The 16,383-nt window shown below is 39.3% G+C and overlaps 1 protein-coding gene across 1 annotated transcript in view; it reads left to right on the top strand.

The window, feature by feature from the left end:
* Positions 1-3,979, top strand: part of rusc2 (RUN and SH3 domain containing 2) — a 58,056-nt gene extending 54,077 nt beyond the window's left edge. Inside the window, 1 exon segment of the mRNA XM_051950395.1 lies at positions 347-3,979. Coding sequence (XP_051806355.1) covers positions 347-554 — 208 coding nt within the window. The 3' untranslated portion in view covers positions 555-3,979.
* The last annotated feature ends 12,404 nt before the right edge of the window (positions 3,980-16,383 follow it).

The following is a 16,383-nucleotide window of genomic DNA, read 5'->3' as shown; positions in this document are numbered from 1 at the left end:
GTGTCTGGTTGGATATCTTGTACCCCCGGTGGGTTTTGTGGTTCAGAGGGTTGATAAATGTCCCTTATTTTATTGAATGTTTTACAAATGTCCTTTCCACAAACTGACATTAAACGATTTTCCATGCAGCAATTAAAACATTTACATGCTTCCAGACTTTCTGTAGTAAAATTGTTAAGGTGATGAACCTTTCAAGAACATGATTTTTACACAGCAAGGATGATAAAAAGCATTATTTCTTCACTAAAGGCCTGTGATGTTCTTGTTTCTCCATCATTTATCCTCATAGATAATCTATTATGTGAACAGCTGCAGACTCATTTTCTTTCTCTGCCATTTTCCTCAGTGAAGTCCGAGCGTTGTGCCACCACATAGCCACCGAGCCCGGCCAGCTGAGCTTCAACAAGGGCGACATCCTGCGAGTTCTGAGCAAAGCCGATCCCGATTGGCTGCTGTGTTCTCTGGGCTCCACCCAGGGTTTGGTTCCCATCATCTACGTCACCCTCAGCGGCATGGACGACAGCCAGGACGCCACCGGACTGGAGCAGTGCTGAGGAAACAATCCACAAGACGACGCTCTGGAGACGGAAGGCCATCCCTGTCACTTAGTTACTGTTTTGGGCTGTACTTTGGGACGGATTCTTGACAAACTTTGTAGAAAAAAATGCAGAAGATGTACAGATGCGTACGAGGGAAGCATGCAGGCTCAACCACGAACTCACATCTGCTTCAAGACCAGACAAAGTATGCATGCATACATCCAGAAACCAAAAGACCAGAAACAAACCCAAAGGCTCCAACTTGTTTCTCTGCGTCCGACTCGCTTCACTCTGTGACCGTCCAGTCTTTAGATCGTCCATCTCTGCTGTCAACAAACCAGAGGAGACGGTAATCTTCGCTCTATGATATACTGCAAACCTTTGCTGTTCTGTCTGTACGTTCACCTCGCTGTGCCACACCTGAACGCAGCGCTCAGTTTCTGTCCTCAGCCTGGTCTGCTGTCCCGTTGCTTACTTAGTGCTGAATTCATTCAAGTAGAGGCCGGTGAATCTTTGCTCTTTTTTTGGTTTTTAGGATGTAAGGTGGGTGATCTAAAAGCAAAAAAATGAACTTTCTGATCCACTCTAGTAACAGAGAATTTGAGAGTAGAATGTCACACTGGAGTTTGTTTTAAAGGCTTTTTAACCATTTAAAGTGAAAAGAAAACAAAAAATAATGGGTTTTTATTTGTCACTGTTCATCAAAGCCTGTTTTCTTGGAGACGATTGAATGATTGAATGATTGAATGGATGTATCGACCACAGACTGATTAGAAAAGATGGATAGAGCCACTGTGACGTCACTCATTGGTTTTAGGTTTGGCTTTCACTGTCTTTTCTTTTTTTTAAGGACTGCACAGTACCATATGTTGGTGACCTGTCATTTTACGAGTCCACAAGGTCCACCATTTCTACACTTTCTATCCACTGTCGATGTAAAAAGCCCTGCAATGCATTCTTGTGTTGAGTTTCAAGAGATAGAGCATTATGTTGGATGCTCCTCATCTGCATAAAATTGAGGACTATTTTATGCTATTCAGAAGCATCTGGTGTGACTCTCTGCCTTTAGAAACTCCAAAACGACTTTTAAAGTAACCACTGTTGGCTTAAAATGAGTATAAATTAAGTATCTGCACACCTTATTTCTTAACAACAACAGGCTAAAGTTTCCAAACAGGCCAACATGTTGGTCCAGTTTGAAATGCTGTAAGTCAAGCGTTCGTCCAATCAGGTGCAACCAGTGATTGTGCAGTTGTCGGAGTATTGGTTTCCTGTTGGAGAAAACCTGTCTAAACTGTCATCTATTGTAACGCTGCCTAGTTGTACAGTCATAAAGTGTCCAATGCTGCGACTTGTAGACCCTTTGGATACCTACCATCATCAGTCAAAGTAGCCACCACCTAAAACCTACGCTAGTTCATCGTCTGTTTTCCTCCAAATTCGTCAATAATTTACAAAATAAACACCATGCTGTATTGAAGGAGACTTGAAACAAGTAGTTGAGACCAGAAACATATCAGGAAAATGTCCACTAAGAGAGTAAATCAAGTGAGAAGTAGGTTAATTTTCTCAACAACTTCTGTAAAATTGGATTTCTTTTTGCAGCTAGAAGAGTCGCCCTCTGCTGGCTGTTAGATGGGATGCAGGTTTATAGCACTTCTGTTTTGGCTTTGCTTTTCAAACCCGGAAACAACATCCATCTTATATAAATTGTATAAAACTATGGTTGACACAAGCACCTGAAAACTGAAGCCAACATAGGAGTGTCAAAAACTGCACTTCCTTAAATGTCCACCAGAGGCTGGAGTCAATCTCCATAGACCTCCATGTTAAAACGTCCAACTTTACAGCAGAAGTAAACATCTTTACAGTCTGGAACAACAAATGATTTTGATCTGTAGAGATAATTTCCCCTTTCATGAGAACTTTAGAGGTGGGAAATGTTTAAATATCTCACCTGTTTTAGTTGTATTAAGACTTAAAGTTCTGCACAATTACGTCAGTGTTTGCATAGCCCCACATCTTGACTAATTTTTATGTTAGCTTGGAGTTAAAAGGAGTCGAGGTGACGTCACAGAAGGTTAATCCATCTTTATTTAAAGTCTTGAGTTGACCTTGTTTGATTGCATGTAACCTCACAAAAATCTCTTTCCTGTTTCACATGTGCTCAAACTCAAATCCAAGAGGACGGCTTTTGAGGACAAACACGATCGAGCGAGTTGGTACATTCTGTAAATGCATATATGACTTAATAGGAGGTTTATTTATTTATTGACCTGTTTGATTAACCGAAGGCAGCATCTAAATGGACAGGAAACAGGGAGGCCTGTGGGGAAATTCTTCAAAACTAATTAGTTCCATGTTTTGAATTTAAAAAGGGGTAAAAAAAATCTCTTCTATGCCTTAAAGCGCTTGAAGGAAAAAGAGGCAGACGCCCAGCTAGTGAGATAATAGCTGTCCTGATTTTACAGTATATTTTCTATATGCTACGATGTGTCATTTTCCCCAGATTGGCGTCTGCACAGATGCTTCGGAGGAAAGTATTGTGAAGAAATAGAGATCTATGGTGATATTTTTGTGATGCTTAAAGTGAAACCGCCGACGCATTTCGTGCCGGCGGCTTTACAGACGCCGCTGCCTGTCGCGCCCAGGTGTAAAAAATGTGGCCTTAGGTTCAAAAAGAGACGATAAAGAACAAAAAACAAACGACGGCTGTATCCAGTAAACCTGGATAGACTGTGTTCACATGGCCAGTCCAAATATTACACATTATAAGGTGGTAAAGTCTATGTACATTTAATAAATAAATGAATGCTTGTGTATTTTTTGAGAATCTTACATAGGATATAATTTTACCATTATTTTTGTTTCTCTTTTTGTTGCATTATTGTACAGTTTTTATGATTTTTAACGTTTAATTTCGACCGCTCATCGGAGTGTAAATATATTTAAATCATGCAACGGTTCAGTTTCTGCCATAGAGCTATATGTATGAATGTCATTAATGCATTTTACGTTAACTACGGAAAGCAAGTATAAGCTTCAGTTTCACCGCTAACAACCTGCTGACTAGAATACGGAGTTTCAGAGGCAGTTTGCTGTTGGTTTGAATTCAAAAACACATCGTAGTAGATTAAAACCAGAGAGGCTCAGGGGGTCAGAGGCAAAGACGGACTCACTTTTAATTAGACTCGCTGAAATTTGCATTAAAAGTAGAAGAGGCATCAACGAGAGGAAGAAAGAAGGATGGTTTGTTCCTTTTTTCCTTCTCTCTGGTCTGTTTTCTCTGTGCTTTCTCTCTGCCGGCTGCCTCCTGCCTGTAAATACCTTCGGCATCAGTGACACTGCTCTTCTCTCTGTGTCCGGCTATATGATGTGTACGTACGACATTATCAAACTACTATGGATGTTAAATAACAAAGTGCTCATGTGATCACAAACTCACGAGGCTCCTGTGTCTTTTGTCCTTTAAAATCATGCTTCTACACACTTTAACAGCAATTCAAGGACCTTATTTACACCACTCAACTGAAAAAATGGTTGCAAGATTTAAATTTTTTTTTACTGTTTTAAGTAAACATTTTAAGTAGAAAACATTATTTTGATGGGCTGAATTGACAGACTATTGTTGCATCAGCTTCATAGGCTCAGTATTTAAACTGAAATTATTGCTTTGATTTAAAAATGAATCCAGTTTGAGTTTATTTGAATGAACTTGGGCTGAACTTCACACAGCCAAAAAGATTGTTTTATGCGTTTTGCTGGGTATGAACTGTCGATACTATAGAGATTTGCAACACTTTGCATCAATCTGATGAAATTATGTTCAACCAACAAGCTAATCTCCATCAGAGGGAATTGATTTACTGCTTTAATCAAATGTCTTTTTTATTTAAAATCCCCTCCCTCTATCTTTACAAGCTTGGACAATTTCAGGAGGTGCAGATTGGTAATTGTAAAGTAAGAGTGTGCAGGTCAGATTCATTACTCTCTTATGTGTTCTATGCTGTCTGTCCAAAAAAAAAAAAAAGTGGCCACGTGGATTTAACTAATAGGTAAGAGCCTTCCATTGGATGATTACTGACGATTAGTGACGATTAACCATGTTGGAAGACATGTCCTGTGGTCATGGAAAAGACGTGAATCTGTCTCAGAAGGGTCAGATTATTGGCCTGCATCAAGCAAAGAAAACAACTAAGGAGATTTCTGAAACATCAGGTGAAGAACCATCCAATTATTAAAACCTGAAGGACAGTGGAGAACCATTATCTTCAAGGAACAAACTCTTAGCTGATCGTACAATGCAAAGGGCACTCAAAGGATTGGAACTAAACAGCTGTAGCTCTAAAAGACCTCGAATCAATGAGACTAGTTAGAAAAAAAGGCTTCAATGAATATTGGACTCTGGAGCAATGGAAGAAGGTCATGTGGTCTGATTAGCCCAGATTTACCCTGTTCCAAAGTGTTGGGGGCATCAGGGTAAGAAGAGAGGCAGATAAGATAAGATAGACTTTATTAATCTCACAAAGGAGAAATTTAACATTACAGGGCTCTTAGAAACAAAAAACAGAGGAGTGCAAAAGTCACGAAAGTGCAAGAACAAGATGAAGTGATGAACTCATCATGTCTAGTGTCTACCAGCCTGTGGGGGTTAGAGTTATGATCTGGGGTTGGTCAGGTTCAGCAACGTTATGTTCCTAAAGAATGAGGTCAGCTGATGCCTGAATATACTGAATGACCAGGTCTTTACATCAGTGGAGTTTTCCTTCCCTGATGACATGGACATGTTCCAAGATGACGATGTCAGGATTCATGGGGCTCACATTGAGAATGAGTGGATCAGGGAGCATGAGATGGATTGACCTCCACAGAGTCCAGACCTCAGCCCCAATGAGGATCTTTGGGATGTTCTGGAGAAGACTTTTCACAGCGGTCCGACTCTTCCATCATCAATATAAGATCTTGGAAGAAAATTATTGCATCTCTGGACAGAAATAAATGCTGTGACACTGCAGAAACTTATTGAAACGATGTCACGGCGATTGGCGGATGAGTCCAATGAAATCTTAAAGTGTGTGACTTTTTGTTTTGGACTTCCAATGTATGTTTCAAAGTTCAAAGCCAAGATGACACAGTTCTTCCACCAGGTGGTGCTGCTGCCTCAGAATTTAAAAAGAGTTTGTCGTCACATACCACTTTTGGTGCATAACAGTAAGCATTAATGAGTAGAAAAAGTTTAAAGAATGATTAAAGAAAACTGATCCGCATTTACTGAAGGTTAAGGATCGAAGAACTACTCAGATTTTGTACTTCACTGAAAACACCACAGTGTAGAAACACTGACAGTTTATTCATCCAGTTAATTGTATACTTAAAATACTATATTATCAGCATTGAAATATCCCATCATGCAAAATAGGATATGCCAGAATAGTATTTATTATTAATTATTGGATGCTTTGTTGTGAAATCACAAAGCTGATTTTGCTACTTTATATCAGCTGCTTGTGAATTTCTCCCTCAAGGATCAATACTTTTTTTCTCTTCATCAATAATATAAAAGAATAATTTGTTTATTGTATAGTTTTGTAGAATTAAGCAAAACTTCAGATTCACTGAAATTATTTCATACATGCAGTGGAGCAAAAAGTACAATATCTTGCCTCAGAGTTAAAGTGGAAGCAGAAAGTAGCCGAAAATAGAAATACTCAAGTAACTCAACATTACACTTAAGTACAGGACTTAATTAAATCCACATAGTTTCCATTTCCTTCTAATTGTCCAATTACTTTTAATCTCATGCAGTTTGATCTCCCTATATTCATTTAAACAGACTCAAATCAAAGCTGAAATTTGGCATTTTACTGCTCAGCTGTTACAAGTGAATGTGATGAAATACTGAATCTAAAAAACATACAGAAAAACCTGGTTTTATGCGTCACATCCACAAATTACCACTAGGAGGGGTTACAACATCTGGTAACTTTTAAAGCTCCTTCATCCACCTGAAAGTTCATCATCATAAATGTACTTTTAGACTGTTGAGATATTAATTAAATCGCTCGGATGATTAGAAATTACTAATTAATTGTAATTACTAAATTAATTCCAAAGTTTGCAGAAGATGCCAAGCTTTGATTAATATTGAGGTTTGATAACATTTGCAGAAAGTTATGCACAAACATCTGAAATATGTGCAGTTTATTATTATGATCCAGATGCAAGAAAACACGACATCCTGAGTTTAAATATATTTTAATATTTTAATGTCAGATCATCTTAAACAGCAGTGACATCACTGTGCAGATAATCCACTGTAAATTTACTGAATATGACATGAAATATTGCTGTTTCTAACATCAAAGATATTTATATTTATTTCTTATGTTCTCAGTGATATTACAGGGTCCTAACCTTAATATTTAGATTAGCTGAGTAAATTTGCATTAGAAGTAGTATTGCAGGTTCTTCACATTTCAACCTAATATTACAACAGTATTCTAACAGTTTAAATTAAAATATTTTACATATTAAAAACATAAACTATAAACACTGTAAACAGTACTGCATTTTTTCAGACATAAGACACCTATTGAGTAAACAGTTTGGCTTGTCCTTAATTGATAGTTCTTCTTCTTTTCCTTTCGGCTTTTCCCTTCAGGGGTCGCCACAGCGAATCAATTGCCTCCATCTAACCTTGTCTGCTGCATCCTCTTCTCTCACACCAACTACCTTCATGTCCTCTTTAACCACATCCATAAACCTCCTCTTTGGTCTTCCTCTAGGCCTCCTGCCTGGCAGTGGGAAACTCAGCATCCTTCTACCAATATATTCACTCTCTCTCCTCTGGACATGTCCGAACCATCTCAGTCTGGCCTCTCTGACTTTATCTCCAAAGCCTCTAACATGTGCTGTCCCTCTGATGTACTCATTCCTGATCCTATCCATCCTGGTCACTCCCAAAGAGAACCTCAGCATCTTCAGTTCTGCTACCTCCAGCTCTGCCTCCTGTCTTTTCCTCAGGGACACTGTCTCCAGACCAAACAACATGGCTGGTCTCACCACAGTTTTGTAAACCTTTCCTCTCATTTTAGCTGAAACTCTTCTATCACACATCACACCTGGCACTTTTCTCCAGCCGTTCCAGCCTACCTGTACACGCTTCTTCACCTCTTTTCCACACTCTCCATTGCTCTGTACTGTTGACCCTAAGTACTTAAAATCCTCCACCTTCTTGATCTCTTCTCCCTGTAACCTCACTCTTCCACTTGGGTCCCTCTCATTCACACACAGATACTCCGTCTTGCTGCGGCTAACCTTCATTCCTCTCCTTTCCAGGGCAAACCTCCATGCCTCTATCTTCTCCTCCACCTGTTCCCTGCTCTCACTACAGATCACAATGTCATCTGCAAACATCATAGTCCATGGAGACTCCTGTCTAACCTCGTCTGTCATCCTGTCCATCACCATAGCAAACAAGAAGGGGCTCAGAGCTGATCCCTGATGTAGTCCTACCTCCACCTTGAACTCCTCTGTCACACCTACAGCACACCTCACCACTGTCTTACAGTCCTCATACATGTCCTGCACCACTCTAACATTCTTCTCTGCCACTCCAGACTTCCTCATACAAAACCACAGTTCCTCTCTGGGCACCCTGTCATAAGCTTTCTCCAGATCTACAAAGACACAATGCAGCTCCTTCTGACCTTCTCTGTACTTCTCTATCAACATCCTCAAAGCAAATATTGCATCTGTTGTACTCTTTCTTGGCATGAAACCATACTGCTGCTCACAGATGTTCACCTCTGCCCTTAGTCTAGCTTCCACTACTCTTTCCCATAGCTGCATCGTGTGGCTCATCAGCTTTATTCCTCTGTAGTTGCCACAACTCTGCACATCTCGCTTGTTCTTAAAGATGGGCATCAGCACACTTCTCCTCCATTCCTCGGGCATCTTCTCACTATCTAAGATCCTGTTGAACAACCCAGTCAGAAACTCTACTGCTACCTCTCCGAGACACTTCCATACCTCCACAGGTATATCATCAGGACCAAGTGCCTTTCCACTCTTCATCTTCTTCAGTGCCCTCCTCACTTCATCCTTACTAATCTTTGCTACTTCCTGGTCCACAACAGTCACCTCTTCTACTCTTCGTTCTCTCTCATTTTCCTCATTCATCAACTCTTCAAAGTACTCTTTCCATCTTCCCATCACACTATTGGCACCTGTCAACACACTTGTCCTTAATTGACAGTTGCTTCATCCAATCACACCTTGAAGTCCCGCCCCTTTTGGATTCTGGCCTTCATTAGCATCATCTTCAACAACTTAATGTCAGGCCTGCTCCAGTGATCGGGCTCGTCAGGCCAATGAAGAGCGGCTGTGCTGGGAGCACAGCTGGAGTGAATGAACAATCAGCGCTGCATAAAGCCCAGCTCTCTCCACTCCTCAGTACTGGATCATTGCACCTGCTCTCAGTTCCCTGCATTGTGTATTCTGCACTCCAGACGCTGCAAGCTGCATGCTGTCGTATTCACTTGCTGTCTGGACTCTGCTCCCTGTTTCAAGCCCTGTTTAATGCCTCGTGCTGGACTCTTGCCACTCACCGTCATATGCACATTACTACCTGGACTCTGCCATTTTGGATTACACTGCCGGTTCTGTCTCCCCTCCGCCATCTGCTCCCGGACTGCCTGCCCCCTCGACCATCGCCACAACCTCACCTCTGGCTCCCCCCGGACATTCTGTGAGTTACCTTTTCAGTTAGTTTAGTTTATGTTTAGCTCTTGCCTCGGCCGTCAAGTCCGCTTTTAGTTTGGTTCAGTTTAGTTTCCTCATTATGTTTTTCCCCATGCCCTCCTTATGACGAACCCTCATGTTTTATTTTGTTGGACAATAAACTCCTTATTCATTCATCTGCCTGTCTGTGCCTGCTGCATGGGTTCTCCTGCCTCATTCATGACACTTAAACCTGGGTGAAATTAAAAAAAGTAGGTCAATTTCGAAAATCTGAGGTCTGTTTTCCGTTAAAATGCTGCAAGATGGACTAAAAAATGCTGCCGTGTTTCCTGCAGGATCTTATTCAGCTCAGCTAAGAGGAGGAAGGTAAGTAAGAATTAAACGAAACATTTATTGGGCTTCAATTTGGCTAATTTGTTATTTATGCTAACGGTGGTGTAGCTTCTTCAGCTCAGCGAGGAGGATGGTGAGTAGAAGCTAATAACGGGCTAGATGCCCGGTCAAGGGGACGGTTATGATGATTAGCATGAAGCCAGGCTACTCTGGAATCTAGCAATAAAAAATCCCGACTTGATAAAGCTTAGCCAAAACTCTCAGTAGTGAACAAACTAGCTGCTGGTTGTAAAGTTGTGTCGATTAAATTATTACGAAACAAATTTTGAACGAATTGCTCCGCTTCAGTTTGACTAACTTGCTATTTATGCTAATGGAGGTGTAGCTTCTGAGCTAGCTAGTAAGCTAAAATATTCGTTACTCAGGTGAGATCAGGCGCTAGCTAAAATACACACTGGCTAACTGTTGGCAAAAGTAACTGAGTACATTTACTCAAATATTGTGCTCAAGTACAATTTTAAATTACTTGCTAGTTTATTTGTATCTTTTTCTGCTTCCATTTGTGTAGATTTCAGAGGAAAATTTTGTACATTTTACTGGAATGTATTTATCTGACAGATGTAGATTTTACATAATAGGAAATATTTCAAGCTTCTAAGATACAAACAGTAAAATGTCCAAGTAATATGTGAAAATGATTATTTAAATGATGAATTATGGTGCACTTGTGCAGTTTGGGGCCCTGACTATTTTCACAAAAACTATGTTGGATGTCCACTTCACTTTTTGACATAACCCAATGATGTATTTTGCACCATATCTCCTGAACCGTGCTGTAACATGGGACATTTTCTATTTGCAAATAAGTTTCAATGGTTAAGAATTATAATGATACCACATCAGATAAGACTAAAGTTGTAAACAACATCAGGTGAATAATTAATGGGGAATTCAGAGATGTTGGAGGGGAATCACATCTGAGAACGTGGGTTAGAGCATGTATGATATGTTTCCTTTATGATATCCTTCATGTAGCTTAATCCTCATGTCAGTACACTGATTGTAAAGAGAACAACAACATTCAGTATGACCATCCTAGCTTAAAAACAAAAACTAATGCCACTTAAGATGTGCCAGTTGAGAACGGGCCAGTTCCTCGGCCTCCTGTATATTCTGGTATGTGGCTGCTTCGTTATCATTGACTAAGCACTTACCCAAACTGCTTCACACTTCAAAAAGCATGTGACAAGACATCAGCTTTCCTATATTATCATGGTTGTTTCAGGAGACATGATGCAATTTAGATATTGTGGTTATAACATAAAATGGTCACCATGTCTTTAATGAAGTGTTTGTGTTGGCTTCATTTCTGAAAATGTGCAGGGTGCAAAACTGTACAAGACACAACAAATCCATCACCTACAATTTGGTTCAAATCACCTGGACTAAAACAAATCAGTTTTCAACTTTTTTTTGCCTTCTTCTAAACATTTCAGTAAATGCTCAAATCACCCAAAATTTCAGCAAAAGTGAACTGAAAACAGAGTTGTGCATCAGAACTTTATTTTGTTCGATCCGCTTCTATTGACCTTGTGATAAAACCTCAGATTTCTGTTATGTCCATGTATATAAAGCCTGCAGCAGCGGCTACAACAGCTGGACAACAACTAATGATTGATATTTTAATAAATATTTGCATATAATTGCCTATAAAATGTTAAATGTTTTCAGTGTTTCCCATATTCCAAGATGGCATCTGATGTGTCTTGTTTTGTCAACAACACAAAATTTACTGTTATAAAAACAGAAATTACTCACATTTAAGAAGATGCGATCAGACAAATTAAACTTACTATTCTTAAAAAAATACTCCAAGATGTTCCTTGATTATCAGAACACGTGATTAATTTAATTGTTAACTATTTGATTGATCTGTTAATCTTTGCAGCTCACCGTAACATGCCGCTGACACACTGATGCTTCATTATAAATAAACTAATCATGTAATATTTATTACTCTAATACTTGGCCTACATTTTTCTACTAATACTTTTAGGGCTTTTGCTTGTGATGGAATATTTTTTACATTTCCTTATTTGTGCTTAAGTAAAAGATCTAAATACTTCTCTCACTTCTGGGTAAAGCATTTAAAGCATGTGCTACATGCTAGCAAGCTAGAGGTCTAATTTTTGTTGCTGGCAGTGTTGTGTTCATTTATTTGTTAGGATAGCAGTAAATGTGATCGGTCCGAGTACTGTAAAAATAATGAGCCAGTGTTATCTGTGACAGAAATCAATGCATTTTTCTGTTATTTCTGACCATTTGATGAGCAAAAATGTGTATTGTGCTTGAGTATATGAACCCCCAATTAACAAAACTGATGAAAAAGCATTTTAGCATTTTGGTTCTGGTGACTTTAATTTGTTGCTCTCTGAAGGTCACCAAATAGTCCTCCAATATCTGACCACTTGGTTTTCATTTCTGCTTCCTCTCAGTCTTACACAAAGGATGCCGTTGTTTGTAAAGTGCAAAAACTTTCAACATCGCCCTTTCTAAGGCATTTGTCATGTTTCACTGTCGTCATCTTCCTTGATTCCCTTTTACTTATTGCACAATTTTGAGGAAGTAGCACTGTTGGTTCAGTTCCTTGACACTGACTGCATTGTGGAGTTTAAATATGGGTGGTGAGTGATGCTTGGGGTGGATTTCTTTATCCCAGTTTTAGCTCTGGAGCAAGAAATCCTTCACATGCACTGCATGACCAATAAAATGCATTAATCCCTGGTATTATACAGTTTGGGGAAAACCCCTTTTTTTCCTGTTTCAACAAGCCAGCGTTCAAGTACGGTCAGCCAATCAAAAAAAAAAGTTTCTTGGTTAGAATTGTGACCTTAAATCAACCTGATGTTTAGCTGTGAACAGACACTGGAGATGCAAGTTGCTAGTGGTGTGTTCATTTTTACTGTTTTATCATTCACAATTTTCTGATTTTGTGTACAGTCATTTCTTAATATTTAGGTCGTAATTTAGCCTCTTCTGTCAACAGCTTTTTGAGTTTCATCAGCAACACCTTTCTTTTTTGAGAGGTTTGCCCTGTGAAAGTAAAAATGCCGCCGAGTTTTAATTGCCGTTTGTCTTTTTTTTTTTTCATCTTTGAATTTAATTAAATGTACACATGATGAGTTTTACTGCATAAAACATCAAAGTAAACTGCATTTAAACTCTTTAGATATTGGAATGCACTGCTGTAAGTGCTGGAAATTAGTCTCATTTTACTTTTTGACAGTTCTTGTTTGCCACATATTGATAAACTGCAAATCAACAAAAGCTGCAAGCCTCCAGAAAAGCAAAATACATCAAATTTTTTGTCTATTTGACACATTTTCTGATAAATAACAAAGAACCTGCAACAAATAATTAGAGCAGCGCCCAAACTATGAGCATCTGACCCACATTTGCGTTACTGCTGAGAACATTAGGATTACTATTAATCCATCTTGCAGAAACATGTCCAGAGAGAGAACACAGATAATCCAACAGTTAAGAAATTTACAAGGAACTACATGAGCTTCCCCTCCACAGTGAAATCATATTTTGCAGGGAAACCCATAGATAACTTTGCATTCTTCGTGATTTACACGACCCTGTCAAGTCAGAACAACCTGAGGCGTTGGGCAACATGGGAAAGTTGCTGTCAAGACAGAACAGCCGTTTTACCATTGAAGCTGCATTTTTGCATCATACTGACGTCAGCAGAATGACACACAGACGGCTCTTTGTGCTGTTGCATTCGTATGACCGTCTTCAATTTCATTTTATTTCCTCCTTTAAAATTTCTCATTTCTCAACACTATCCGCTTATCTAGAATGAAATCTGAACACTAATTTTGGCATGTTTGCTACAGATAAAAGACTACATGTTGGGCTTTTTTTGTTTTTCAAAAGCCCAACATGTAAAATGTAATCCTTTATTTACCTGGAACATTTGGCGGATGACATTTGGCCTTTTAACTTTTCAGTTTAATGATGACTTGGATGTGTAAGTCAGTTGACCCGGTGGTCACGTCGAGGTCAGACGGATTGGTTTGTCTGATCAGAGTCTGAAAATCAAAATGCAAAAACAACATTCTGTCCCTTTAACAAACACTTAAGGACAGTTGACCTTGATGACACTTCCTCCAACTGTCGGTTTCACTGTACAGTTTGCAGCTTGTTAACATGCATCCTCAAAGTTCTTCTCCCAGTTCCTGTATTTTGTTTGTAACACGAAACCACCACAACAGACATGCATAATTATTGTCTCCTGTCAAGTCTGTGAAGGTTTTAAGTTACTATAAAAGAAAAGTGCAAACTCTTAAAAGACGTCAACTCACAACCACAAAAGCTCTGACAAACTGCATCTGCTGGTTCTCTTCTTTGTTTACTAATGGAAGTACCGGCTTGGCTCACCAGTTGCTGCTGCTTTTTGTCTCCAACAGGGATGAAGCTGAAGCCAAAACCTGTCACTTTAAGTCTGTGACCTGCAGCCAAAGTTCATAAGACTGAACAGAGCATACAGTCAAATGAAGTACATTCATGATGGAAGCACGCATGTAGCCTTTTCAGTATAAATGAAATAAGTAGAACCTTTATTTAAAATGTGAAAAGTTGATGATTGGTGATTTGAGATACTGTTACTCTTAAGTTTGCATTTGCAAGCTAACTTCTCGTTTAAGTCATTTAATCTGCTAAGTAAGTTATCGCACAGTGGTCCCTGGTCTATCGCAGGCGTTATGTTCCAGAACCTCCCACGATGGGCAAAAATCCAAAAAAGTAGCGACTTTGTATTTATTTTATTATTTAGATAGATTTTAAGGCTTTATAAACCCTCCATAGACTCTTATAAACCTTTCCCACTCTCTTATAAACACTTCCTATGCTCTTAAACACCTTCTAGACTCGTAAACCTACGTAGTTCTCTGCGATGGTAAGCATCTTCCTCTGGCGCTTAGTTTGCCAGAAGCCTTAGAAGGCGGAGAATGTTTGATCGACATCATAGGGCTTGAAATAAATTCAATGTTTTTATGAAAATTTCATGAAAATATTGATATTCCACAATGTAGCAAAAAATCCGCAATACAAAATCAGATGTATACAATTTGAAAATCTGCGATAGTGAGATGACGAAAGGTGAATTGCTATTTGTCGCGGGACGGCTATATTGTCCATTTGTTGAGGATGGTTTAACGTGATATTTATTAATGCAGGAGTCAATCGATTTATCTAAATAATTACCTTTCCCCACCGAAAGAAGCTAAATGGCCATTTAATGTTGGTTCATATTACTTCGATAAACTATAAACCTATAATACAGCACAGTGCAAAACATAAACAAAGGTTTACGAATTAAAATGAATTATCTATAATGCAAAACTAGAGAAAAGGGGCTTATATTTAAGTCAATAATGCAAAATTCTGAACGTGAAAAGGCACTATTTCAATTTTTTTTAGTTCTTTGTACAATTACTCTCCGACCTTGCTAGTAGCTTTGAAATTTAGGACCAGACTACAAATCTCTGCTCAAATTTTATCTGTATCCCGTGTATGGTGAGTTTGTTGGAAGAAGTTGCGATTCTAAAAATTAGATTGTAGGGGTGCAGAGTAGCAACTTGGAAGTAACTGCTGGTTAAGAAATAGTCCTTGTAAGCTGTGTTTCAATCACTGGTTTATAGTAGTTTCTACGGTGGCCGACAAGGGCATATGTGCCGCAAACAAAAAAATGCAATACAAACGATCAAAACGCTGCAAACACAGGAATGATGCAAACCCCAAAACACATAAAACAAATGCAACAGAGAAATGCTGCAACAAAAACAATGCATTCACAGAAACGCTGCAAAAGCAAAAACACACAAACCGACAAAACAAATACAAAAGGGAAATGCTGCATACAAACCCCAAAACAACTGCAAGAGAGACGCTGCAAATTCACGGAAGGTTGCCAGGCCACTAGGGGGAGCCGACTATACGGAAGGGACTGATCTTTTATACCGACAGGAAATACCCAGGAGGAAGTTGCAAAGAAGATAGTGGGATAAGAAAGTTTGCAAACACTTGGAGAGGAGAATAAAAAGGTATGTTTTCCCTTACGTCTTTTTTAAACACTCAGCCCTAGTCTCTTACAGTATTATCCAACAGCAGCAAATTTACGTAGCAAATATTAGCGTGCGTCTGTCTAGCAGACCGTTGCTAGGGATGCCGATCAGAACAGCTCCCCCTAGTGGCCTGGCGACCTTCCGTGAATTTGCAGCGTCTCTTACAGTTGTTTCGGGGTTTGTATGCAGCATTTCCCTTTTGCATTTGTTTTGTCGGTTTGTGTGTTTTTGCTTTTGCAGCGTTTCTGTGAATGCATCGTTTTTTTGTTGCAGCATTTCTCTGTTGCATTTGTTTTATGTGTTTTGGGGTTTGCATCATTCCTGTGTTTGCAGCATTTTGATAGTTTGTATTGCGTTTTGGCCGTTTGTATTGCGTTTTTTTGTTTGCGGCGTGTATGCCCTTGTCGGCTGCCGTAAGTTTCACTGTCTGACAGGAGAAACGGAAAATATGTAAATGAGAACAGCTTTATTTGGAGTGTGGCAGTCTTAAAATCCAGTGTAAGTGAGCACAGCGAGCAGGAGAGAAGCAAATAGATGGAAAGTCTGGATTCCTCAAATCTTCGGTAATGTACGTTTAACAGAGTTGGCTGTAGCTCTGACTGCATCTTACAAATGACAGCAGTCAAAACGACAGC

This window comes from Acanthochromis polyacanthus, chromosome 7 (genome assembly GCF_021347895.1).
Source record: "Acanthochromis polyacanthus isolate Apoly-LR-REF ecotype Palm Island chromosome 7, KAUST_Apoly_ChrSc, whole genome shotgun sequence".
In the NCBI taxonomy this organism is placed as follows: Eukaryota; Metazoa; Chordata; class Actinopteri; family Pomacentridae; genus Acanthochromis; species Acanthochromis polyacanthus.
The sequence above is the reverse complement of the archived record's forward strand: the minus strand, read 5'-3'. Positions and strand labels throughout refer to the sequence as shown.